Source organism: Erpetoichthys calabaricus, chromosome 7 (assembly GCF_900747795.2).
Source record: "Erpetoichthys calabaricus chromosome 7, fErpCal1.3, whole genome shotgun sequence".
In the NCBI taxonomy this organism is placed as follows: domain Eukaryota; kingdom Metazoa; phylum Chordata; class Cladistia; order Polypteriformes; family Polypteridae; genus Erpetoichthys; species Erpetoichthys calabaricus.
Genome location: NC_041400.2, coordinates 182684013 through 182709507, shown reverse-complemented (window position 1 = coordinate 182709507; position 25495 = coordinate 182684013). Strand labels below are relative to the sequence as shown.

The following is a 25495-nucleotide window of genomic DNA, read 5'->3' as shown; positions in this document are numbered from 1 at the left end:
AACTTTATGGCAGAGTGGCCAGATGACACAAGAAAGCCTGCTTGGATTTGCAAAAGGGCACCTAACGGGCTGACAGAATATTGTCTGGTCTGATGAATGAAAGACTGAAGTGTTTGCCCTGAATTCTGAGTGTCACAAGACCAGGCACCACTCATCATCTGTGCAATACTATTTAAAAAGTGAAACCTGGTGACCCTTTTTATTGGCTAACTAAAAAGATTATAATGTGCAAGGTTTTGAGGCAAAATGTAATCTTGAAATCTTTTTAGTTAGCCAATAAAGGGTGTCATTTTGCATGACTTTTTATTACATTCATAATGGCTAACACGGTATAACACCCTACTATTATGAAAGTGAAACCTGGTAGTGCCAGAATTATGCTGTGGTTGTGCTGGTTATTTTTTGGCAGTAGGGACTGAGAGACTAGTCAGGGTTGAGGGGAAGCTGAATGGAGAAGAATACAGTGATATCCTCAATGAAAACCTCTTCCAGATTGCTGGGTATGAAAGGTTCACCTTCCAAGAGGACAGTGACCTTAAGCACCAAACAAAGACAACACGGTTTGGCTTAGGGTCAGCTCTGTAAACCTAATTGAACATCTCTGGAGGGACAAGAAATTAGCTGTCCACCAACGGTCTCGATCCAACCTGGCAGAGCTTGAGAGGATCTGCAGAGAAGAACGTCAGAAAGTCCCTCAATGCAGGTGTGTGAAGCTTGTCACGCCGTACCCAAGAACACTCCAGGCTTTAATTGCTACCAAAGGGGTTTTAACTAAAAACTGAGCACAGGCTCCCGAGTTCAGGTGAATGTCTGTTATATTTCACATTCTTATTTTTGAGTTTGCAACAATTTCTAAAATCTTGTTTTCAGTTTGTCATTCTGGGGTGTTGAATGTTGCTTGATTTGGGGAAAAAACAATTTAAATGACTGCAGCAAAACAAAATTTGTAAAAAGTGAAAGGGGTCTGTTTATATGTTTTTTATAGATTTATAGTTGTAATCGGAAATAATCAACTCCCCTCCACCGCCCCCCAAAATGGTAAGGATTTACCAAGTAAAGTTTAATGGAGAGCTAGATTTTGCATTGGATGACTTCTTTATCATTTGAATTATACATAAAATCAACAAATAAAATGTTTGATGATGTGTTCCTGAGTAATGAGATATTTTGCTAATATATAGCCATGCCGCAGTTATTCAACCCCAATATAATATTGCTGGTTTTAAGACCACCTGCTAGTTTTCCTGATCTAAAGTGGTGTTAAAAAATAATTAAGCCTTTGGGAACTCCATGATGATCCTTAGTTTGCTTCATCTGAGTTGTATACATAAATGTCACCCATAAATGTGTTTAAGGTGAGCTGCAATCGTAGTTAAGACTAAGGAGCTTTCACAAAAGCTGAGAGAAGAAATTATTTCATTGTGTCTGAAGGGTATTGTGCATAAGATGATTTCCTAAAAATGTAACGTTCCTAGAGACACTAGTGGAAGCATCATAAGAAGGTTTAAATCGTATGGCACAGCAGCAAACTTGCATGGTTGTGGGAGAGAGCCCAAACTTTCTTCAAGAGCCTTTAGCATTTTAATCAGAACAACTAAGAAAACCCCCCAGTGTTACTACAGAACATCTACAGGATGACCTGGTGAAGGCTGGGACAAGTGTTTTAGTGGCAACTATTAGACAAACTTTGAAGAAAGAAGAACTTCATGTCCAAACTCCAGAGACACACTCCAGATGCACTAAGATGAACATCAGAGGTCGACCAGAATATACCAGGAGGAATTTGGATACACCAGCAGAGTTTTGGAAGACAGTACGATGGACTGATGAAACTAAGCTTAAACTTTTGGACACAGGGGGCAACATTATGTCTGACCTGGGACATTCATGATAATTGGAATTTTTTCTTCTGCAGGAACTGACACTCTTAACCTTGTAACTGGCATTGTGAATTCCCAGAAATACCAGGCTATTTATTGTCGGAATGTGATGCATTTATTCTCCAGCAAGTTGAATATCCCATCACACCTTGAAGTCAACCAAAGCTTGGCTGAGAAGTAAATTCTGAAATGTCCTGGAGAGCCCTTCTCAGTCCCTGGATTTAAATCCCGTAGAAACTTTTTGGTGGGATTTAAAGAAAGTAGCTGAAGCATGGAAGCCATCAAACATCAATGATCTGGAGGCTTTTGCATGTGAAGAAAAGGCAAAGATTCCAATGGGGAAGTGTTGGGGCACAGCACAGCTCCACACACACCCAACACAACAGTCATAGGTACCAATCTCTGCATCGCAGGCGTTTATTTCCATTGGGAAGCACTTTCCCTTGCTCCTCAGTGCAAACAGTACACAAGAATAGGGCACCAATATACAGTCCGTTTCTACTCTTTGTCTATCTCCTTCAGGTCACTTCCTCCTCCTCTTCTCCTCACAAGTGTTGCCCTCCAACTCCAGCTTATTTCTGTGAGTTAGATAGTTTCCTTTTAAGTCACACCCGGGAGAACTCCACGTGTCTCGTTGGGTAGGTCTGGAATGACTTGTAGGTGTGGCGGAAGCCCAAAGTAGGGCTCTGCAGCTTCTGCATCTCTCCCTGGCAGCATCCCTGGAACCCAGTAGGGATGAGCCGACCAATACCATGTCCCATATAGCCCTGTGGGACTCCAAGGGGCTGTTACACCCCAAAGGGGCTGCCAAGTAGCAGTTCAGGGTGGATAGTGCCGAAGTCATACAGTGGCCTCCCTGTCGGGTAATAGAGCCAGCCGCCATCCGTTAATGGTGCAAGAAGCTTGTTGGCACTTATCGAAAAAAGCTGATTAGAAGTTATGAATGCGAAAGGATTCTCCACAAAGTACTGAAGTTGTGGGTTGAATAATAGTGCACGTGAATATTTGTAAAAGAATTACATTTTACATCTAAATGTATGTCTTCAAAAGACTTGCATGTATCAATAAATATTATTTTTGTTTAATTATGTTATATATTTTACTTAAGATTGATTAACATCACTGTAATGTCTTTTGAGGCTGAATATTTCTAATTGCAGCTATATATATATATATGTGCATGCATTTTTCTTTATGCATTTTACATTTTTGAAATTGTATTATTTATTAACGTTTAAATTCTTTTTTTCTAATTTAAAGCCGAATTGAAAAAACAGAGAGATTTTTATCAGAAACTTGGAATGGAAGTGCCTGGAGATGTAAAAGGAGAAATGGGTTCCGTTAAGCCACACTTAGACCCACAGCGAAATGGTTAGTTCTTTAAAATGTTTTCTGAAAAATTATAATATGTTGGCCTTTTTTTTTTTTTTTCTTTTTTTTTTTTTAAAGGTTTGCCATGTCATTTTCACAAAACAAAGCAAATACTGGCATAGTATTAGATAAAACTTAACATTTTGTCATAGTCAGTTTGGAAGTCTCAATAAAACTCAGCACATGCATATTTTGGTAAGCTCTTGTTAAAAAAAACACATTTTATTTTTTATAATCTTATTGTATAAATTTCCAAGTTTAATGTACAGTGGAACCTCGGTTCACGAACGTCTCAGTACACGTACAACTCGGTTTACGACAAAAAAGTTCGGCAAACTTTTGCCTCGGTTCACGACCACACACTCGGTATACGAACAAGCCAGTTTCCCTTTCGGTTTGTACATGTTCAGTCTCTCCCTGTGCATTTCCTGTGCAGAGAGCGAGAGAGTGCGACACACACACACACACGCACAGACACACAGGCAGTGCGAGAGAGAGAGCTGGAAGCATTAAGGTAGGAAGGCAGTTAAAGAATGCACTGGGCTTGATTTTGTTTTCACTTCTGTTTCCAGCGATCGGTTCGTAGCCTGCATTGTTTCAATGTTACTTTTCTTGGTGGTTTATTAAATTACGGATTTTTTCAAATGTTCATTTTTTTTCCCTGTGCTTAAAACTCATTAAAAAAAGTGTTTGCAGCAAGTGGTTCGTAGCATGATTTGTTGCAATGTTACATTTCTTGGTGGTTTATTAAATTACAGATTTTTCAAATGTTCCTTTTTTTCCCCTGTGCTTAAAACTCATTAAAAAAAGTGTTTATACAGCGATCGGGTTGCAAGGCTATAGCACGAACTGCTGCAATGTTACTTTCTTGGTTGCTTGTGGTTGGTTTTTAAATAAAGTTCGGATTTGTTCAAATGTTCCTTTTTTCCCCCCTGTGCTTAAAACTCATTAAAAAAAAAAGTGTTTGTACAGCGATCCGGTTGTAAGGCTATAGCACGAACTGCTGCAATGTTACACACACACACACACACACACACACACACAGAGAGAAAGAGAGAGAGAGAGAGAGAGAGCCTGCACGTGCAGCGAGCCTGGGTGTTTGTGTCAGTGTTATTCAATGTTTTTACATTAGTTTACTATTACACTGTGCATTCTATGGTGTAATTAACTATATTTGTGCTTAAACATCTTTAAAAAAATATATTAACTATAGTTCGTACAGTCTGGAACGGATTTATTGTATTTACATACAGTCCTATGGGGGAAATTGCTTCGGTTCATGACCAAATCGGTTTATGACCAGAGGTTTGGAACGAATTATGGTTGTGAACCAAGGTTCCACTGTACTCATTTGTCATTTGCAAAACGCTATTGGTGAGTTTGAATTGCATAGTTCAAAATAAACACATAAATATTGTTGCAGTAGTATAGTGTACTGCAGTGGTGACAGAAGATGAAGTACAGTGCCTTGCTAAAGTATTCATCCCCCTCTGTGTTTGTCATGTTTTGCCACATTACAATCTGGAATTAAAATGGATTTTCATTTCAATTTTATGTAGTTGACTTAACAATATAGTCCAACTAGGGGGTTTGTCCCTGCTCGCTTCACTCACCCTCGCAACCCTCGCCAGCCACTTTGCGTCTCTGCCGCTCGTGTTGGGAAGAGGGGGGCTGAACCCCAAGGAGACGTGGTTGCTCCTCCAAAACCCCCTCTTAAACGGTGATACAATGGGAAACACTTTTTTTTTTTTTTTTACCTCCTCTTTGCTCGATCAGCTGCTGGCTTGCACATGATCTGCTTCTTGCGCAGGGCTTCGAACATTTAAAAGCCTGTACGGCAGCTGTCCTACTTTTATTTCCAGCCCTGGGGTGTGGTTAAATCTTTTGGCACAAAGTTTTGTCTCGCAGCATGTGAGTTCTTGATATTTTTTAGTTTACAATTTAAAAATGGAATAAGAATCTGAAAATCTAACAACATCACATTAAAGATCAATAAGTTCTGAAAAGAATGATACCAAACATATATTTGTAGGTTTTAAAGCAAGCCCGATTTAAAGCTTGACAAAAAAGTGACATAAAATTGTTTCAGAAAATCGTTGCACTTTTAGGCTTAGGATTTTATATATAGAGAGTAGATTTGTTGAAGTGGAATGTAGTATTATGGTGTTACACCATGTTAGCCATTATGGATGTCGTGAGAAGTTAAGCAAAATGACACCTTTTACTGACTAACTAGAAAGATTGCAATATAAAAGCTTTTGAGGCACCTCAGGCCCCTTCTTCAGGCAAGATCTTACCTGAGTTGCCTCGAAAGCTTGCAAATTGAAGTAGAATGAAAATAAAATGCATTGTATATATGTATCATCCCCTTTGCTATGAAACCCCTAAATACGATCTGGTTCAACCAGTTAACTTCAGAAGCCACATGATTAGTTGATTAGGGTCCACCTGTGTGTAATCCAAGTGTCACATGATCTGTCATCTGTATAAAGAGACCTGTTCTGAAGGGCATCTGACTCTGTAACACCACTATACAAGTAACAGGAAGACCGAGGGGCACTCCAAACAGTTCAGTGACAAAATTTTGGAGAAGTACAGATCAGGGTTGGGTTGTAAAAGAAAAAATCCCATGGAGCACTATAAAATGTATGAAGACAAAATGGAAAGAATATGGCACCACTACAAACCTGACAAGAGAATGCCTCCCAGCAAAACTCACACACCGGGTGAGTCTGAATTGCATAGTTAAAAAAAAAAAAACAAAACAGCGAAATATTAATGCTGTAATACAGTATGCTGCAGCAGTGACTGAAGATAAAGTACAGTGCCTTGCTAAAACATTCACCCCCATTGGTGTTTGTCCTGTTTTGTCATTTTACAATCTGGAACTAAAATGAATTTTCATTTTGATTTTATGTAATGGGCAAGGATGGCATTAATCAGAGATGAAACAAAGACGCTAAAGATAACACTGGAGGAGCTGCAAAGATCTAAAGCGGAGATGGGAGTATCTGTCCATAGGACCATTTTAAGCTTAGTGGGGCTTTATGGAAGAAAGGCAAGAAAATTTGCCATTGCTTAAAGAAAAAAAATAAGAAAACATGTTTGGAGTTTGCCCAACGGTATGTGGGGGACTCTCCAAACACAATGAAAAATGTTCTCTGGTCAGGTAAGACTAAAATTGAACTTTTTAGCCATCATGAGAAGCACCATGTGTGGTTGCAAACCCAACACTTGCCATCACCTCAAGAATGCTATCTCCAACAGTGAAGCATAGTGGTGGCAGCATCAGTCTCTCAGGGGCAGGAAAACTGGCCAGGATTGAAGGAAACATGGATGGCACTAAATACAGGGCAGTTCTTGAGGAAAACCATGAGTCTGCCAGAGATTTGAGACTGGGGTGAAGGTTCAGCTTCTGACAGGACAATTGACCCTAAACATACTGCTAAAGCGACACTGGAGGGCTTAGAGGGAAACATTTCAATGTCTTAGAATGACCACATCTAGTGGAGAATCTGTGGCATAACTTGAAGATTGCTGTATATCAACGCAACCCATCAAACTTGAAGGAGTTGGAGCGGTTTTGCCTTAACGAGTGGGTGGCAATGCCAGTGGTGAGATGTGCCAAGCTAATAGAGATGTTCCTTAGACTTGCAATTGAAATTGCAGTCAAAGGTGGCTCTACAAAGTAATGACTTTGGGAGGTCAATACCTTTGCACATTGATGGTTTCTTTTTCTTTTTGTCTCAATTGTTGTTTGTGTCAAAATAAAAGAAAATTTTACACCTTCAAAGTGTAAGGCATGTAGCGTGAAATCAAATGGTGCTAAACGCCCAAAAAATCCATTTTAATTCCAGGCGACAAAACAGGACAAACACTGACGGGGTTGAATACTTTTACAAGACACTGTGTGTCATGCCTCTTCTAAAAGTGTTGAAAGAAAGTTGTTCAGATCATCAAACATTCTCATAGTCCTGAAAGAAATGAATTGACATTGTAAGCACCAGAAGGTACGGTGGGGCTGAGAATACACTTGTTAAACTGGGACAGATACAGAGAGGGTGTCTGCATTCATTTGCACTGCATGTATCATTAACTAAGTAAAGTAGCGCAAATGTTTAAGGTTTTAGTGCTTATTTTTAGAGTTTCACCATGGTAAACTGCCATGAATTATTCCATGCATAAAGTTTCCATATACAGATGAAAGCGCCAGGATTTTATTTTCTCCTTGTTTTGTGATATCACTGCACATTTACTGATAGACTTTGAACTAATTAAAATGTATACATTGTAAACCAGTAGGGAGATTAAAGAGTAGATTAATTTAGTCTGATTTTTTTTGTGGGAGTTCTTTTACATTTGTTTTAAAGTATTCCATAATTGAAATGCTTTGTTGCTTTTCATACAACATTAATATAATTTTTGTTTTCTTTAACCTTTGTAATGCCTATGTAAGTTAACTTCTGTGCTTTTGAAATCTATTGGTATTTCATTTTTTGTACATGTTGGATTTGAATACAGCATAAATCACCTCTAAACATACTAGCACTCAAAGCTGATTTCAAAAATTACTGAGTTTTATTAAAAATTCAATGCTGTGTAAGCCCTGTGGTGGACTGGCGCCCTGCCCGGGGTTTGTTTCCTGCCTTGCGCCCTGTGCTGGCTGAGATTGGCTCCAGCAGACCTCCATGACCCTGTAGTTGGGATGTGGCAGGTTGGATAATGGATGGATGGATGGATGCTGTGTAATCAATTCAGATTTATTCTTATGTGTATAAAGCACAATGGAACTCTTATGTGCACTCTTCAGCACCATTTTACCACTCGGCATAAATCTCCTCCACAGAGTATGGAAAATAACACAGAATAATTAATTGGCAAAAAGTAGATGTTCTTTAGAAAAAAACTATTATATGATTTGAGTGCATATCTGTCTGTTACAAGTCATGGCAGAACATGAACATCAATGAAGTGGAATTGCAGAAGCAAAAGTAGGATGATATTAATAATTAATTTTATTTATGTAACACATTTCCCAGTCTCAGGACACTTAATGAGCAGAGTATAGTTTGGCTATAACTTCACCCACAACTGCTGCTGTAATGTATAAAATATGCTTACTTTAGAGTGCATTTTCCTGTGGCAAACTAATATATACAGTGATCCCTTGCTATATCGCGCTTCGCCTTTCGCGGCTTCACTCTATCGCGGATTTTATATGTAAGCATATTTAAATATATATCGCGGATTTTTTTGCTGGTTTGCGGATTTCTGAGGACAATGGGTCTTTTAATTTCTGGTACATGCTTCCTCAGTTGGTTTGCCCAGTTGATTTCATACAAGGGACGCTATTGGCAGATGGCTGAGAAGCTACCCAACTTACTTTTCTCTGTGTCTCTTGCGCTGACTTTCTCTGATCCTGACGTAGGGGGTGTGAGCAGGGGGGCTGTTCGCACACCTAGACGATACGGACGCTCGTCTAAAAATGCTGAAAGATTATCTTCACGTTGCTACCTTCTGTGTGCAGCTGCTTAGTGAAGCGACATGCTGCAAGGTACTTCACATACTTAAAAGCTCAAAGGGTACGTATTGATTTTTCACTCTTTGTTTTTATCTCTCTCTCTCTCTCTCTCTCTCCCTGCTCCTGACGGAGGGGGTGTGAGCTGCCGCCTTCAACAGCTTTGTGCCGCGGTGCTTCGCATACTTAAAAGCCAAACAGCCCTATTGATTTGTTTGCTTTGCTCTCTATTTCTGACAGCCTGTGCTCCTGACATGCACTCCTTTGAAGAGGAAGATATGTTTGCATTCTTTTAATTGTGAAACAGAACTGTCATCTCTGTCTTGTCATCAAGCACAGTTTAAACTTTTGAAAAAGAGACAAATGTTTGTTTGCAGTGTTTGAATAACGTTCCTGTCTCTCTACAACCTCCTGTGTTTCTGCGCAAATCTGTGACCCAAGCATGACAATATAAAAATAACCATATAAACATATGGTTTCTACTTCGCGGATTTTCTTATTTCGTGGGTGGCTCTGGAACGCAACCCCGGCGATGGAGGAGGGATTACTGTACCATGATTTTGAAGAAATAACTTGTATTTGAAAAATACTAAACATCTTTAAGAGGGCCAATCTGTAAATCAGTTTTACATTTACATATGTCTGTTGGACCAACGCTTTTATCCAAAGCGACTTACAACACGTAAGATACAATTGGTTACAATTGTTTTGTATTCCCAATTGGAGCACAAGTGGGTGAAGTTACTTGCTTCTGGTCACACCGTTTCAGTGGTGGGATTTAAACCCAGATCTGCATGGTTTGATGTGTAAAGCCTTAACCCCTGCTCCATACTGCCCATTGCCCAGTTTTAAGGGTAGGTTACAATAAAGGAAGCTTAGATTTAAAGGCCAAGGTAAACAAGAGTTATCTTATACTAGCAGGTAGATCATTCCAAGGTTTGGGGGCCTCGTTGAAGGACTTCCTGCTAAAACTGATATTTTTACATAAGGAATTTATAAGGAATAAGACCATTTAGCCCAAGCTTCTTTGTTTAGCTAACAGCTAAGCTGTCTGTGTATTTAATCCAGATACTTCTTAAACGATAATAATTGTGATACATTTTATTTATATAGGTTTCTAAATCAACTCCATGTCTCGGTAGTTTGTTTCAGATTCCCTCAACTCTTTTCGTGAAGAAGTGCTTCCTGGCTTCAACCATAAATGTACTTGCCCTTAATTTATCCTTGAATGGCATGTCAATACATTGTATTATTAATAACTAGGTGAAGCCCACCGTAGCATACGGCGGTGTAAGAATAGGAACGGAAAATGGTGAGAAAGGAATTCAGAAGCCAAGAAGAAATAAATACTTCTTGAAAGACGCAGTTGTGAATAGGTGTTTTGGTGGAGACGACAGATAATGAGTCGAAAGATCTACTCGTACTACAATATCAGGTCTGTGCTCTGGTCTTTGGGTATCCAACAGTGCATGTAGAATTTCCGGCCAAGCAGGATTACATGTGAAAGTGATAAATAAATCAGGCTTTATGAATTTACATACTATGGCCTTGGCATCCTGATAGTTTTGTTGCATGAATCTTGGACTTTCTGGAAATGTGGACGGTAATATGATCATTTTGCCTACACGTACGTTGTTATTTTCAGCGTTTGCTTGCAGTGTGTCTGATAGTCCTTTGTATTGTTCCATGCGCAGATCTTGTTGATGTAATCTGAGATAGTTGAGACGCGCGCCCTCTGTTTTAACATACGCATCTACGATGTACTGTTGGAATAGTTTGCTACTGGAGTGCAAAATACTAAATGAATTCCTCATTGCTAATCTGCACGTGTAAAATTGGCATTGAGTAAGCCTGATCTGCTTGGCGGTTCTTTTATTGGGAGCGTGTTGTAAATCTTTGTGCCAGCCAATATCTCTGTAAGGGAATAAAAGTGGGTAAACCACAGGATCGCAATTCATATTGAGCGTAGAAATCTGTTTACAGGAGTTGCCTATGGGATAGATGCAAATGTCCCTTTCGGCACACGGTTTGCCATCTTCTCCGACGAAAATCGCTGCAACATCGGTGTGACATGTCAGGGCATTGTATCATCGTAAATCCTGCCTAGGGTTTTCCTTGAAAACCATTCGTACAGATGCTGTTGGATTGGACTGAGCAATTTCATGCATGTGTTTTGTATGATTTAGCGAAGGGGTTGATTGTTCTGAGCATGGAATCTAGCTGGAGAAGTACATTTTTGATGCATGCAGAGTTTGCTTTATTTTGTAAGCGTACTTTAGTAGCTTGCGCTGTGTCAAAAACATGCACCTGTCCATATCCTGGAGAGGTAGAAGTGTTAGCGTATAGTGGAAAGATTTGGTGATACATTTGCCCGTGTATTTTAAAACAGTATGGTCCGTGGCCAGGAGGTTGAGTTATGTGTGCACCCATGGAAGCAAACGCTAGAGAAGAGTTGTATTCTCGAATGTGTTCACAATAATTTTTAGTTTATGATGTTTGCTGTGTAAGAAGCTGTTGTAAAGACACAGGTGGCTCCCGCAAAGGTGGTAAAGCTACTTTGCCGTTGTGACAGCACCTCGAGTACTTGTTGGATGTATTACGCTCAGCAGGCCAGTATAGTGCATGACAGTGTTTGCACTGCTGGTCTGGAGTCCCAATGTTGTACTTTTTTACAGGAAGACAGGAATTAGGTGAAGAAGTACCTGTGGTAACGGGAAATGAATTGTGTGTATGTCTGCTGAGACAGCATTGGTTTGGAAACGTTGCTTTGCAGATGTCGTATTGCAAGAGTTGTGAATGAGTTTTGTTGTGTTTAGTCTGACAGTCCTGTGTAGTGAACTTCTTATTGCATTTCTGGCATTTATATAGTTGTTGTGAAGAATGCCTTAACTTGTGTTTAGCAAGTGAGGTTCGCGTTTGAAAAGTTTTGTTGCAGGAATCACACTGGAAGAATGTGGGGAAGGGTTTGGAGGAGGACGAATAGGAATCGAGAAATGCCATGTTGGCTGCTTGTGGGCGGGACCAGTTTTGAAGTGGAAGTAGGACGAACCATAGGAGAAATATATATAAGAGATGTGTGCCAATGGCTCTTGGCCCTTTTCTTAACACTGCAGTGGTAGCACTGCTGCCTCGCAGTAAGGAGACTAGGATTCACATCCTGGGTCCCCACTACATAGAGTCTGCATGTTCTTCTTGTGTGTGTGGGGGGGGGGGGGGGGGGGTTTCCTCCCACAGTCTAAAGGCATGCAGTATAGGAGGATTGTCAATACTAAATTGGCCCGTGTGTGTGAGAGTGTGTGTGTTCAACCTTTGACAGACTGGAACCCAATCCAGGGATTGTTTCTGACCCATGCCAAAAGAAGAAGAAGCTGTATGCTTGCTGAGATAGGCTCCTGCTACACGTGATCCTACCCTGGATAAGCGGGTTATAAAAATGAACAGAACTCTTCAGTATTCAAACCAAGACCACAGGTCTATAAGCTTCTTTTGGTTTCTGCCATGTGTGCTTGTCTGGTCACAGAGGACATGTTGAAGTAAACTTTATGGAACCAGTCTTTTTTCACTTCTTACCATCCCGTTACCTTAGCTCTTTGCAACACTGTGCTCAGTGTAGAAACATAGATTGCCAGATACAGAGAGTCATTTGGGCCCTTGTGTGATTGTAATAACCCTTTGTGCAGATGTGCGATTGGACCGTTTTTGAAAATAACTGGCAGCTTATGCATTGCAGAGAAGTTTGCTCTCAATGTATTTCAGATTTTATATTCAGCTATAAACAGTAACACAATTTACAGATACCTCGATATGTTTCTGGCCATACTTGCTCTTGCTGTTGATGTCTTTCCCTTTGGGTTGCTGGCCAACATCACCTGAGGCACTGTACCTATTGAAGCATAAACAAGATGAGCTGTCTTCACTATTAATGAAGCTGCTTTCAGATGTGCCCCTAGTAATAACACGCTGGGGGCCTGTACCAGTGGTAACCACAGAACCAGCCAACAAAGCTTGCACTGCATTATTGCACACAAACTCTGCAGTTCTAGGTAGATAGATGGCACTTTATGTGTTCCCAGGGGAAATCTGGCTTTTCACAGAAGTACAATTAAATAAATAAATATACAAGTACTATATTATGACAAACGATAAACCCCTTTTATTATGACAGACTAAAAACTGCTCTCAGATACACACCAGAATGACTAAAAAAGAAAGAAAACTTCTGACTTAGCAAATATAGTCCCAGTTGGGCATTATAATTTGTTGTCTGAAAGTCTTAATGAGTGCATTTACATGTATACACAAATCCAGGATAAGGTGAATGACCCAGTTAAGGAAGAAATCTGGTTTCTTAAAAACCACTCGTTAACATGCTGGAGTCCACTTATGAAGTTGTTCTTTGGCAAAAATGCTCTTCTGTCGTAAAAATGCACAAAAAAAAAAAAGATTGAAGGTCATCAGTGGCCACTGTGAAAACAAGCATGGAATCTCCCTATACTGTGCCTGCTGAAATTACCAATTTTTGAAATATAGAGACAGATTATTTCAGCAGAAGGAATGTTATGATTGCCCGAGCATTTGCCTTAGGAAATTAACCTTTGTGGACAATTCCATCTTCTTCTACATGTGGTTGCTGGATGCGTGTGCAAAGTAAAGACATGCTCTGGCTAACAGAGTGCATCGGACTTGCGCAGGCCATAAAATCCTTAATTGCAACCCCATTAAGTGTTTAGATAGATAGATACATAGATAGATAGAAAAGGCTCTTTAAATAAATACATACATGGATATATATATATATATATATATATATATATATACATACACACACACACAATCCTAAATCTAAAAGTGCACCGATTTTATGTGACGTTTTTATGTCACATTTTTTGTCACACTTTAAATCGGCTTATTTTAAAACCTACATATATGTTTGCTATCATTCTTTTCAGAATTTATCAAACTTTAATTTGATGATGTTAGACTTTCAGATTCTTATTCCATTTTTAAATTTTAAACTAAAAAAATAAGAAGAACTCTCATCCCGTGAGACGAAACTTTGTGCCAACAGATTTAACCACACCCAGGGCAGGAAATAAAAGACAAAGAGTAGATGACAAAGACAGCTGCTGTACAGGCTTTTAAATGTTTGAAGTGCCGCGTGAGATGCAGATTACGTGGCACGGTAGCAGCAGCAAAGAGGAGGTGAAAAAAAAAAAAACTGTTTCCCATTGTATCACCATGTAAGGCCAGGTTTATACTTCACGCGACTTGACGCATGCTGCAGCGGACGCTCCTTCTACGCAAGCGTTTTACTGTTTATACTTGCGCGTGTACTTTATGTACATCTCGAAGAATCCACCAGGTGGCCGTGCGAGATATTATCACGCAGAGAACGGGTTTGGCTTTGCTGGGTTATGAATTGCCTGGAACACCCGTTCAATTCTGATTACACCTCACTGCAATATCTCTGAAAAGGATGTTTAATGATTAAATCTGTCAATCCAGGGATGTGTCCATTCCAGCAAGCATTGGGCATGAGGCAGAAACAATCCCTGGATGGGACATCAGCTCATCGCAAGGTGAATACAAGCACTCACACATACACTGGCGTCATTTTAGTGTCGCCAAATCTGCATATTTTTGGAAGGAAACCAGAGCCCACTGTGGAAACCCAGCAGGAAAACATTCAAACTCCAGGCAGGGAATACCAACAACGTGACTCCCTGCAAGACAGCAGTGCTACTGCTCCGCCACCGTATCACCCCCATGTGTGTAATCATTAACAGTATTCATAAATTAACTAAATTAATGATTTATCTGTAAAATGTAACATACGTACTTTAATGCATTTCATCATGAAAGTGATATCAAGTATAAATCTAAGGATTCTAAATGTGCAGGGAGTTGGAATATCATACATTTAATGTGTTCTGTGGTGTGATCTATTGCTGTTTGCCACTGCTGTCAGGTCAGGAGGAAGCCCCAGAAAAAAAAGACGGCACAAAAGACGGTATGTGGGACTTTTAAAATGTATCGTGTCATTACGTTTGGGAATATGCAACGCTTGAATATAAAAACACCACGAATGCATCTGTATGTTGGCATTTTGCTTCACCACATCGAACCATTCATCAAACATCGAAGCGCACACATCGATCCAGTAGGATCCTCATAGAGGCTTTCTGTCACGTGTAGATAGTAAACAGAGACTCTGATGTCATATTCCAACTTTTATCACACCGCACCCCCCGATTTTTTGCTAGGTACTGCAACTTGCGCATGCGTCACGTTAATTTCTGAGGGCCGGCTCAGAGGACGCGTCAAATGAAGGCTGGGAACGCGTGGCAGCCATGATGTGTGCGCACACGCGTTCTGAGCGTGAAGTATAAATGAGCCCTAAGAGGGGGTTTCGGAGGAGGAGTGACCACATCTCTTTGTGGTGCGTTCAGCCCCCCTCTTCATAACACGAGTGACAAAGACATGAAGTGGCTGGCGCGTAGTGCAGGCCACGGGGCTTGGCGAGCGATGCAAGCAGGGGGTAAGCCACCTAGTGTGTGTGTGTGTATATGTGTGTGTATATATATAATATATATATATATATATATATATATATATAAAATGTAAATATATATAAAAAATATAAACAAGACGGACAACAAAAAGGTTTGGGGTTCCACCTCATATATTTGAATTTCTGAACAGCAAAAAAGAAGGTCAAGTAGTCAATTCGGGCTGTGTCCAAGACTAGACTGAGGAGTGAGTGAAAGTGGGTGCTTTTATAGCTGCTGAGGAGGAAGGGGTGTGTCCAAGGGGCCGAAACTGGAAATGATGTCATTTATAGGGAAGGTTCTGGAATTGAAGGTGGAGTTAGACAGGCTTCTGCTCGGAGAGTGTGGAGGGAAGATAGATAAAGGCATTAGTGCTTCCTGTTAAACCTTGTTTTGGCAAATCACACCCAAGCCCGTTGACTGCCTCCCATGCACTCGCGTGTGACATTATATATGTATACACAGACCAGAATGACTAAAAAGCAAGAAAATTAAAAAGACAGAAAACTTCTACCTTGGCAGTCCCAGTCAGGCACTATACAGGCAAATCGCTGTTGGTATAAAGGAGCCCCATAGCGTTTATCGACACACTTCCACTGAGTGATTAGTTGACTGAAAGTCCTCAGTGTTGGTATGTCATAGAGAAGATGTGCAGCATTGTTCATAATGGCACTCAGTTTTGTTTTCATTCTCTCCTTTGCTACCTCCAGGGAGTCCAGAGCATGTCCTATAACTAAGCCTGCTCTTTTAATGAGCCTTTTGATTCGGTAAACTCACTCACAACTAGTTTGTCACAGTGAGGACCAGCATCATTGTTGGAACTCAGTTTTGTCCTCATTCTCTGGGGTTGAGAGTGTGTCCCATAATTGAGCCTGCCTTTTCAATTAACTTGTGGATTTGGTGGGCCTCTCTTGAAATTAAGTTACTGGCCCAGCACACCATAGCATTGATGTCTGCGGAACCACATCTTTGTTGAAAGCACCTGCCTCTGACACACTTTGTGACCCGTATTTACACAAATGTTGTCACATTTTGAGTTTGCACATGCTCGGACGCTCATTGAATCAGCTGTGTTGCATAAAATCAAAGTAATTGTCTAATAGGAAAATTCTTACTGCCGAGACTGTGTCCTCAGACAGCCTATTATTGTGTATTCTTTCCCCTTATTAAACACCCCAATGCCTTCAGATTAACTGTAGACATCTTATTGCATTAGAATCATCACTGAAAAAACCAGTTGCCTTGGGATTAGCTGTTTAGTCATCCCAATACATTAGAATAATTCGTTTAGACTTTTGTATTTGGCCTGCTTACTTTACATAAACATCCAAATACTCTTCACGTCAGCCAGCCTTTTGCACTTCTATGATATTTATACATGCCTTTTTAATGGTTCAGTGGTAATTTTAAAATCTGTCCTTTTTTTTTTTTTTTTTTTTAAAGCCGTCTACTTGGGTAAGCATTGGTATGGAGTGAGTTGTAATGGTATCTTATTATATAAAAACTCTTTTATTTATTACCTGTTGTAGTAGGGAATTCTGGAGTCAGTTAGAAGTGAAGTTTTGACAGGTGTATGCACTGAGTGTTGGAAATTATATATGTACCCTTTTTTATCTTTGGTCACTTTCTGTAATAATAAAACTGGCTGTTTGTCCTTTGGAGCCGCCAGCTATGAAGCTATAGTAGATGTGACATAACACAGCACCCAGTTTAGCAATGTAATTACCTCCCTTCCTACTTCTTGAAAAGATTAAATTACATCCTTGAAACTGATTAGTGAAAGCTGCAGTTGTGCTTAATTTATAATGTAAATGAAAAGTTAATTATTTTAATTTGATCATCAGTGTCTTGTATTGAAATAACATATTGCTGCACTTCCTCAAGACTCCCAAAATCCAAAATTTCATTCTGCTTATACTGGCATGTTGATTTTTAATTTTTTTTACCCTACTCCTATTTTGCTTTTGGAGCTAAACACGTCCTTTTTCACAAGAGATTTTCCAGTTTCAAAAAGAAAGCTATTTCTGAAATTTTAATTACAATATGATAATTGGGTAAGAAAGCGCTTTAATTTGCGTGAGAATGTGCACATTAATGAGGCTAAAAGCAAGAGAGAAGAAAGCATGACGCAAATAATAAATCTTTCAAAGTAGCCCCAGTAATGTTTCATACTTTTTTTTGGGCAAATCTTTCATTTCTCAGACTTTAAATGGCTGCTGTAAACTGTAACTCTTGACTGGCATTCTCATATAACATTTAGATGTTTAAGTGCCATGCATGGCTGTAGCGGGTTTAGAATGGAGAACAGTGGAGGGAAGTGCAATGGGTCCATTTGTATTGTTGGTGATTTATTTACAAGTATTGCGTAGTTTTAAAATTTTACTTACTTTCTTTAGACCCCTTGTCTAATCCCCTTTCTTTATAATGCCTGTCTCATAAAATAGTTTGTATATTAAAAGTTTTGGGATTCAGAAGTTAAGCAACAAATGAATCTGCTTCTCTTTAAACTGTTCAGCAGATACCTTCAGTGCATTCCGAAAATATTCAGACCCCCTTGTTTTTTTCACATTTTTTTTTAATGTTGCAACCTTGTGCTAAAATTGTTTAACTTCATTTTATTCCCCCCACCCCCAATTCCCAATACCCTAGAATGATACAGAGAAACCGGGATTTTAGACATTTTACCAGATTTATTAACAGTGAAGAACTGCAGTATCACATTGATACTGCAAGTGTTTAGACACTTTACTCAGCACTTAGTTGAAGCCCCTTGGGCAGCAATTACAGCTGGGAGTTGTCTCAGGTTTCACATGACAAGCTTCACACACCTAGAATTTTGGGATTTTCTGTCGTAGCTTTCTGCAGATCTCCTCAAGCTCTGTCGGGTTGGATGGAGACCATCGGTGGACATCTGTTTTCAGGTCTTTCCAGAGATGTTCATTTGGGTTCAAATCCCAAGCTCTGCCTGGGCAACCCTGTAGCCAAAGGTTTGAAGTGTGCCACTGTGATCTGTGAGTTTAATTCCACATTACATTATTTTACGTAAGATATGTAACTGAGATCCTGAATAGACACAGCTGAAACTTATAAACCATGCAAACCAGCTGATAGGGAGAAAGTATTACTGCCATTTAGGCAAACTGGCAGGGAGACACAACTGAGATGGGAAGAGACGAATGGAGGCAACTCAGGCAGGCTATTAAAAGAGTGCAGATGCGTCCCATGGTCCAACGGTCAGTTTATGGTCAACAGATACTGTGTGCTGTTTCCATTTAAGTTATTCTAGAAAAAGATTGTAGCCCATGTTTGGGGATTGCATGTTCTTATTTTGGAACCAAAGACTGTGAGAAAAGTATAAAAGCCCTGGCATTGCACTACAAAATGGAAACTCACCTACAGGGATGGATGGATGGATTTGTGAAAGGTACTATATGATAGATAGACAAACAGAAAGACACTATGACGTGATAGATAGATACAGTGGGGCAAAAAAGTATTTAGTCAGCTACCAATTGTGCAAGTTCTCCCACTTAAAAAGATGAGAGAGACCTGTAATTTTCATCATAGGTATATCTCAACTATGAGAGACAAAATGAGAAAAAAATCCAGAAAATCACATTGTCTGATTTTTAAAGAATTTATTTGCAAATTATGGTGGAAAATAAGTATTTGGTCACCTACAAACAAGCAAGATTTCTGGCTCTCACAGACCTGTAACTTCTTCTGTAAGAGGCTCCTCTGTCCTCCACTCGTTACCTGTATTAATGGCACCTGTTTCAGCTCGTTATCAATATAAAAGACACCTGTCCACAACCTCAAACAGTCACACTCCAAACTCCACTATGGCCAAGACCAAAGAGCTGTCAAAGGACACCAGAAACAAAATTGTAGACCTGCACCAGGCTGGGAAGACTGAATCTGCAATAGGTACGCAGCTTGGTGTGAAGAAATCAACTGTGGGAGCAATTATTAGAAAATGGAAGACATATAAGACCACTGATAATCTCCCTCGATCTGGGGCTCCACGCAAGATCTCACTCCGTGGGGTCAAAATGATCACAAGAATGGTGAGCAAAAATCCCAGAACCACACGGGGGGACCTAGTGAATGACCTGCAGAGAGCTGGGACCAAAGTAACAAAGGCTACCATCAGTAACACACTACGCCGCCAGGGACTCAAATCCTGCAGTGCCAGACGTGTCCCCCTGCTTAAGCCAGTACATGTGCAGGCCTGTCTGAAGTTTGCTAGACAGCATTTGGATGATCCAGAAGAGGATTGTCATATGGTCAGATGAAAAAAACTCTGCTTGTCGTGTTTGGAGGAGAAAGAATGTTGAGCTGCATCCAAAGAACACCATACCTACTGTAAAGCATGGGGGTAGAAACATCATGCTTTGGGGCTGTTTTTCTGCAAAGGGACCAGGACGACTGATCCGTGTAAAGGAAAGAATGAATGGGGCCATGTATCGTCAGATTTTGAGTGAAAACCTCCTTCCATCTGCAAGGGCATTGAAGATGAAGCGTGGCTGGGTCTTTCAGCATGACAATGATCCCAAACACACCTCCTGGGTAACGAAGGAGTGGTTTCGTAATAAGCATTTCAAGGTCCTGGAGTGGCCTAGCCAGTCTCCAGATCTCAACCCCATAGAAAATCTTTGGAGGGAGTTGAAAGTCCATGTTGCCCAGCGACAGCCCCAAAACATCACTGCTCTAGAGGAGATCTGCGTGGAGGAATGGGCCAAAATACCAGCAACAGTGTGTGAAAACCTTGTGAAGACTTACAGATAACATTTGACCTCTGTCATTGTCAACAAAGGGTATATAACAAAGTATTGAGATGAACTTTTGTTATTGACCAAATACTTTTTTTCCACCATAATTTGCAAATAAATTCTTCAAAAATCAGACAATGTGATTTTCTGGATGTTTTTTTCTCATTTTGTCTCTCATAGTTGAGGTATACCTATAATGAAAATTTCAGGCCTCTCTCATCTTATTAAGTGGAGAACTTGCATAATTGGTGGCTGACTAAATAATTTTTTGCCCCACTATATATGAAGGGCACTATATAATAGATAGGCAGCTAGGTATGTCAAAGGCACTATATAATAGATAGATACTTTATTCATCCCCTCAGGGAAATTCAGATGAATGACATATATAGCTCCTGTTCATACCTAAGAAAATTGCCTTCTGCATTCTCTCACAGTGGCCATGGCCAACTGCAGGAACACCCCCTTACCCCCCCACCCCTGCATGCTTTTCCAATAGCTTTCCTTCAAAATGATATTATGGCAAGTGTCAGCCAGTATTCAGAGAACCTAAATGTATCCATCCTTTTTAGCGTTTTTTTGTTTCTCTTCTTAGAATTACTGCTGTACCACTAGGGAAGGATATAATATTTTATTTTATAACATGTACAGTATATAGACCTTTGGTTATACAGTGTGTGTGTATATTTACACAACTTTGGTTTAGTAAATGCTGCAATCTGTAACAAATATGTTTGTGTACACCCCCTGCTTGATTCCCAAGAACAATCACAGTGTTATCCCCAAGCCACTCCTGTCTTGTCTTTTCTTTATGCTTAGGGTCGTTGCCCTGTTGGAAGGTGAACCTCGAGGCCAGTCTAAGGTCCAGCGCTCTCTTAAGCAGGTGTTCATTAATAAGGATGTTTCTGCATTTTGCTCCATTCAGCTTTCCCTCGACTCTGTCTAGTTTACTAGACAGTTTAACAACTGAGCAGTGAAACCTAAACCAGAAGGCTCTGGGGACACCGAAGGGAATGCACCTTTAAAAACTAAAATTAAAAACATTTCATTACACTGTGGAAGACTCAAGAAATGCTGAGTCGTTGACCAAAAGCTGAGGTCTCTGTCTTGTTGGTGTTTCTTTTTTTCATTATCCTTATGCATAATTTAATCATACATTTTTTTCTTTTTGAACCAGATGAGTAAACTTCAGTAAGGCAGCTTTTAGTTACAGTATGTGCTGTTGTGTCTAGTTATTGAAACAAACATCAGGCTGCTACCGTTGACTATAGATCACACCGTTATGAGACGTGCCACCTCAGAGATGAAGTCTGGAAAAATGCAAATTGGAGACTTTCAGTAAACGCTCACAGGCGTGAGGCTAAAAAGGCCTTTGCTTATACTGTAAATTTGTCTCCTGGAAAGCAGTGAAGTAAACATTTTTAAAAGAACACGTTGAGACGTACAGTAGCTGTGTCTACCTGAGGGGGTAGTTGTTGTTTCATATACTTGAAATTGAAACATTTGTTGTCTTCCAGGTTATGTTAAAACACATAAGGGTTTCTTGTTCTTATTATTTATTCTACACTTGCTTTTCTGTGCTCATGTCTTTTTGGAAGTAAAACCACTGCGTTTTTCAGAACTAGTATACCAAGCCCTTCGAAGCACCCGGTTAACATTAAATTGCTTGTTTGATGTATGTTATTAACATGGGTGGTCTTCAATATCTGCCATTGGTATATTACTCCTCAGACACTGACCCCACATACAACTGAAAAAGATGTAGAGGAAGAAGAAAGTGTATTATTCCTCAGACAAGTACTCGGTGACCCTGTATTTATATTAATTATTACAAAACAGTATATAAATGCATTTAGCATGTTTTATAATTGTCATTTCAATGAATATAATAAAAGTGGTTTTTTTTTCAAAAAAAGTAAAAGCGTAACCTCCATTCAAGAGTGCAGGACGTATTATATTTGGAAGCTTTCCAGTATATTTTTATGTGATTATTTAAAGTTTATATTTTTCTGTAGTTACTTAATATTTTACTGCACAGTTTTAAAAAAAATCATTTACTATTGCTGTTCTAAAGGTGAAACAAAACCCGAAGACACATCAAACAAGGAGACGGCAGAGGAAAAACAAGAGGAAGACAATGATTACCACAGAAGCGACGAGCAGGTATTTAAAATACGTTTTGTAAAGCTCTGCTTCAGTTAAAGAAAATCTTTTATTTGTGATATTTTAACTTAATTTGTTGTTTTAATTACGCTTAGGCTATGCCCACACTACTACATTTTCATTTAAAGTTGCAGACATTAATCCTAATTTTTTCCTTTTGCCCACACTACCTTGGCGTTTTAAACCCCTGAAATCAGAGACTTTTAATAAAATGCCCTGAGCTGTACGTATATTTCTGAGAATGTCGGCTTGACATTGCAATGTGGATGGGGAAAACGAAGAGTTTTAAAAACACAGACTCCAATCATATTCTGATTGGTTTGTGGCCTTTCTCTGATGGGATTCTGCTCGTTATGACGTCTTACTCCTTGATTGGTCACCCTTCATGGAAGAAAACGATAGCGGACATAGAGGAGTTGTTTTCCATGGGGCTTGTGGTATTGTTTACCTATTAGCATCTAAGCTGCAATCTGTACAGTTTGAATGCTGCATGCACGTGTAAAAAGGAAAATAATTTAACAGTCGCTACATTTTTGCAATAAATCCCATGGCCAGATGTGTAACTATCCCTTCAAGGAGGACACTTTGTTTTCTTATTTCTGCCAATGCGTGCATGCATAGTTTCAGCAAATAGTTAAGTCATATGCATTTTTGGTCTTTTTAGTGTGAGCAGAGATATTTTTCATCAATGCTCTGAAAACGTTGGTGTCGACAGAGATCGTTTTCATGTAAAAGCAGCATTTTTAATTTAAAGCATAGTAGTATGGGCGAGGACGTAGCCATTTTTTACTTCTAGTCTAACTTCATGATTATTCACCTGGATTTGTAACTGTTGACATGCACTGCTAAAATAAGTTGAAGATTACACCCTAGTAAGAGAACAGCGCCCATTTGGTAGTAATTCAGTACCAGACAGGAAGTTGTAGCTGAGCCAGTAGAGCACTGATGTGTGCGTTGTGTTTGGTTTGAATCAGAACTTGCTCAGTATGATAATGTAACAATCAATCAGTTGGTCTTTATTTTATATAACAGACTGAACAGGATTCACTGTCTGAGTGAGCTTGGAGATCTTATTTTGACTATTTGTTTTGCTTTAGATGAAATTCCAGTGGAGTGCTGATCGCGTGCTCTCACAGTGGTTATCTGCAAAGTATAATGATTTCCTGAATGAATTTCTTCTAAATGAATTATAGACGGTTTTTTGCATTTTGTTATTGCTGACAGTTTGTTGTGTGAGTTGGGTTACTAAGCCATTGCATTTTGAAATATGTTTAGTTACCTCAGAAATGTGGAAATCAGTAATAGTCTATTAATTTTTCATATTTTTGACAGGTAACCCCAGTTTTGTACTGTAACATGTGATATAGGTGTTGTCTTTACTGTAATAAGCTGGTGGCCCCATTTGATCAATTACAAAGTGCACTTTAGTTGAGAGCTGCTTTCCTTCCCCAACATTCAGAAGTCATGTCATGTCATTTTTTAACCCACTTGATCCAGACCAGGGTCACCATTGGTGGGGTGGTTGTCTTGGGTAGGGAATTTTTCTGGAGCTTATCCCAGTTAGTATAGGGTAGGAACAAACCCTGGGCAGGGTGAACACACCCCACACTAGGGGCCAATTTAGTATCGCCAGTTCGCCTAACCTGCATGTCTTTGGAATTTGGGAAAGAAACCCACACAGACAAGGGGAGGACACACAAACTCCACATATAGAGGGCCCGATATGAAGACCCTGGTCTCCTTACTGTGAGGCAGCAGTGCTACCCCTGTGCTGCTGTGCTGGCTCACCATTCAGAAGGCATTGCCTTATTCACAGCAGTTTTACATTTTTATCATTGCAATTTGAATGCATGCAAGTTATTTTAAGTTATGTGTCAGAGTCACACAGAGAGCTGTCTCTAGGATAGACACTTGCAGTCTGGTAAACCCAAACAACATTACCTGCTCAGCATTGCAACCAACAGCATTGTTTTGGTAAATTATTGAATTTCCTACATATCTTTTTTGTCATCATATTTTAAAATTGTTGGTTTTAATGAGTTCTAAATAAGCTGCAGTTTTGTTACAGAAGATCATTTTATATGTGATTAATAGCTACTAGATTTCAGAGCTTTACAAAATGTTGACAGCACTAAGGGGTAGCGCGACTTATGTTGGGTATCAACAGGTAGGCAGACTCCTTTGAATAATTACTGCATGGCTGTGCATTTATTTGGAAATCTATACATATTAATAAAAGGCAAAGCCCTCACTGACTCACTGACTGACTGACTGACTCACTCATCACTAATTCTCGAACTTCCCGTGTAGGTGGAAGGCTGAAATTTGGCAGGCTCATTCCTTACAGCTTACTTAGAAAAGTTAGGCAGGTTTCATTTCGAAATTCTCCGCGTAATGGTCATAACTGGAACATATTTTTTGTCCATATACTGTAATGGAGGAGGCGGAGTCACGTATCGCGTCATCACGCCTCCTACGTAATCACGGGAACTAAAAACAAGGAAGAGATTTACAGCACGAGTCAAACGCGGGAACGAAGGTAAATGACGTTAATTTTTGACTGTCTTTTAGTACTGTGTAAGCATACATATTAACACATGTGCAATTAAACGTGTGCATTTACAGGGTGATTTCTCAGGCTTAAAAGCTCGCCTTTTATCAAACGCGGGAACAAAGGTAACTGACGTTGTTCACTGTCTTTTAATACTGTGTAACCATACATATTAACACATGTGCAATTAAATGTGTGCATTTACGGGGTGATTTCTCAGGCTTAAAAGCTCGCCTTTTACTAAAAAGGTAAATGCAAAACTATTTTCAATCAGTTTATTGAAACGCTCCCGTTAAGGATTGCAATAACATATTCGCGAGATAAAAGAACGAAGTAGGGGGAAATGAAGGAAGAGCCGCAAACAGCGAAGAGCAAAAAATTCGTTAAACAATTGAGAATGGAGCGAGTGAAGCATACAAGCATGTTCATAAGGGAAACAAAGCACGGTGTAAAACGTAAGTTTAAATTAAGTTTATAGAAACGCTCCCGCTGCGGATTGCAATAACATATTCGCGAGATAAAAGTTTAATGAGAAGACACGAGGTATAAACGAACCACACGCCGTGGCGCAACGTTAGGGGCAACAGTTTCAACCATTCTGTGATCTGCTTCTCGCAACTGAAAGACGGCACATGGCGGATGTTAGCCGACTTGCTGACCGCAACGTTAGGGGCTTCAACTCTGGCACTGAC

The 25495-nt window shown here is 39.7% G+C and overlaps 1 protein-coding gene across 1 annotated transcript in view; it reads left to right on the top strand.

The window, feature by feature from the left end:
* The window catches only part of LOC114654937 (polycomb group RING finger protein 3), a 333228-nt gene that overhangs the window by 242999 nt on the left and 64734 nt on the right, over nt 1-25495 (top strand). The window contains exons 6-7 of the mRNA XM_028805809.2: nt 3141-3251; nt 22164-22252. Of these exons, the coding sequence (XP_028661642.1) occupies nt 3141-3251; nt 22164-22252 (200 nt within the window). The remainder of the gene's footprint in view (nt 1-3140; nt 3252-22163; nt 22253-25495) is intronic.